This window comes from Mastomys coucha, unplaced genomic scaffold (assembly GCF_008632895.1).
Source record: "Mastomys coucha isolate ucsf_1 unplaced genomic scaffold, UCSF_Mcou_1 pScaffold23, whole genome shotgun sequence".
Classification (NCBI taxonomy): Eukaryota; Metazoa; Chordata; class Mammalia; order Rodentia; family Muridae; genus Mastomys; species Mastomys coucha.
Window position 1 is genome coordinate 113,703,634 of NW_022196906.1, and position 986 is coordinate 113,704,619.

Here is a 986-nt window from a genome sequence, read left to right on the forward strand (position 1 = left end):
TTGGTAGTGCACTTGAGTTTGGTCACCAGCACCCACATCAGGTTGGGACCTGGAACTCCAGTTCCAGAAGTTCAATGTCTTTGGCTCTGGTCTCCTTGGTCACCCATACACATAATTTAAAATGATAAAAATAACAATTTTCCAAAAATAAGTTAGAGAAAAACACAAGAGAAGGAAGGGAATTCGTGTGTGTTAATAACTCTTTCTCCCATGAGCTCATGTGTGACACAGCACGACTGTGGCTATGAGAAGCCCACTGGCTACAGACAGAGGCTTGCTGGTAAGTGGGGGTCAGAGCAACTGGGACACATGCAGCCTCTACCCTGCTCCAAGTAAGCGTGGGATTCAGGATAAGGAGGAGGTACTGCTTCTCCCGAGGCAGTCTCGGCAGCCGAGTGGGAAGCAAGGGAGCCCCGGCAATGGACCCTGGTCCAACAGCTGCTCTGCTATCTTTGTGGGTTTTGAACCCAGGCACCAACATCAGGACTAATGGCCAAGCTCCTAAAACCACAAACAGCCCGTGGGAGCTCCCAATGGTGGTGGAGAGGTGGAATTCCCATCTGGCCACCTGAGATGCCAGGAACCACTGCAACAACTGTTAATGGAGGTCCTTTGTTTCTCTCCATTGAGCAAGCAAGTCAGTCAAGGGAATGGAACTCATCACCCGTGGTAACTTCCCAGCACAGCACGCCCTACCTAGCCTCCTACCCCACCTAGTTTTCCCAGATGCTACATTAAGCCTAATCTGTTGCTTTGTGGAGAAGCTCGACACACTTCCAAATGATTATCTTTAGGGTTTACTTCTGCCTCTCCTGGAAGGTCCTGGCTACTGGTTTTACTTACTAATGATAGAAAGAACCACGACCACACAATCAAATAAGTTCCAGCCATTGGTGAAGTAGTGTTGCCTCAAAGCAAAGACTTTGACGAGACACTCTACAGTAAAGATGACCACGAAGGTTATGTTGAGGATATCAAAGATTTTC

General features: G+C 48.2%; 1 protein-coding gene across 1 annotated transcript in view; it reads right to left on the minus strand.

Annotated features, from left to right (window-relative positions):
• The window catches only part of LOC116073721 (sodium channel protein type 11 subunit alpha-like), a 131,895-nt gene that overhangs the window by 4,322 nt on the left and 126,587 nt on the right, over window positions 1-986 (minus strand). Inside the window, exon 20 of the mRNA XM_031345745.1 lies at window positions 844-984. Coding sequence (XP_031201605.1) covers window positions 844-984 — 141 coding nt within the window. The remainder of the gene's footprint in view (window positions 1-843; window positions 985-986) is intronic.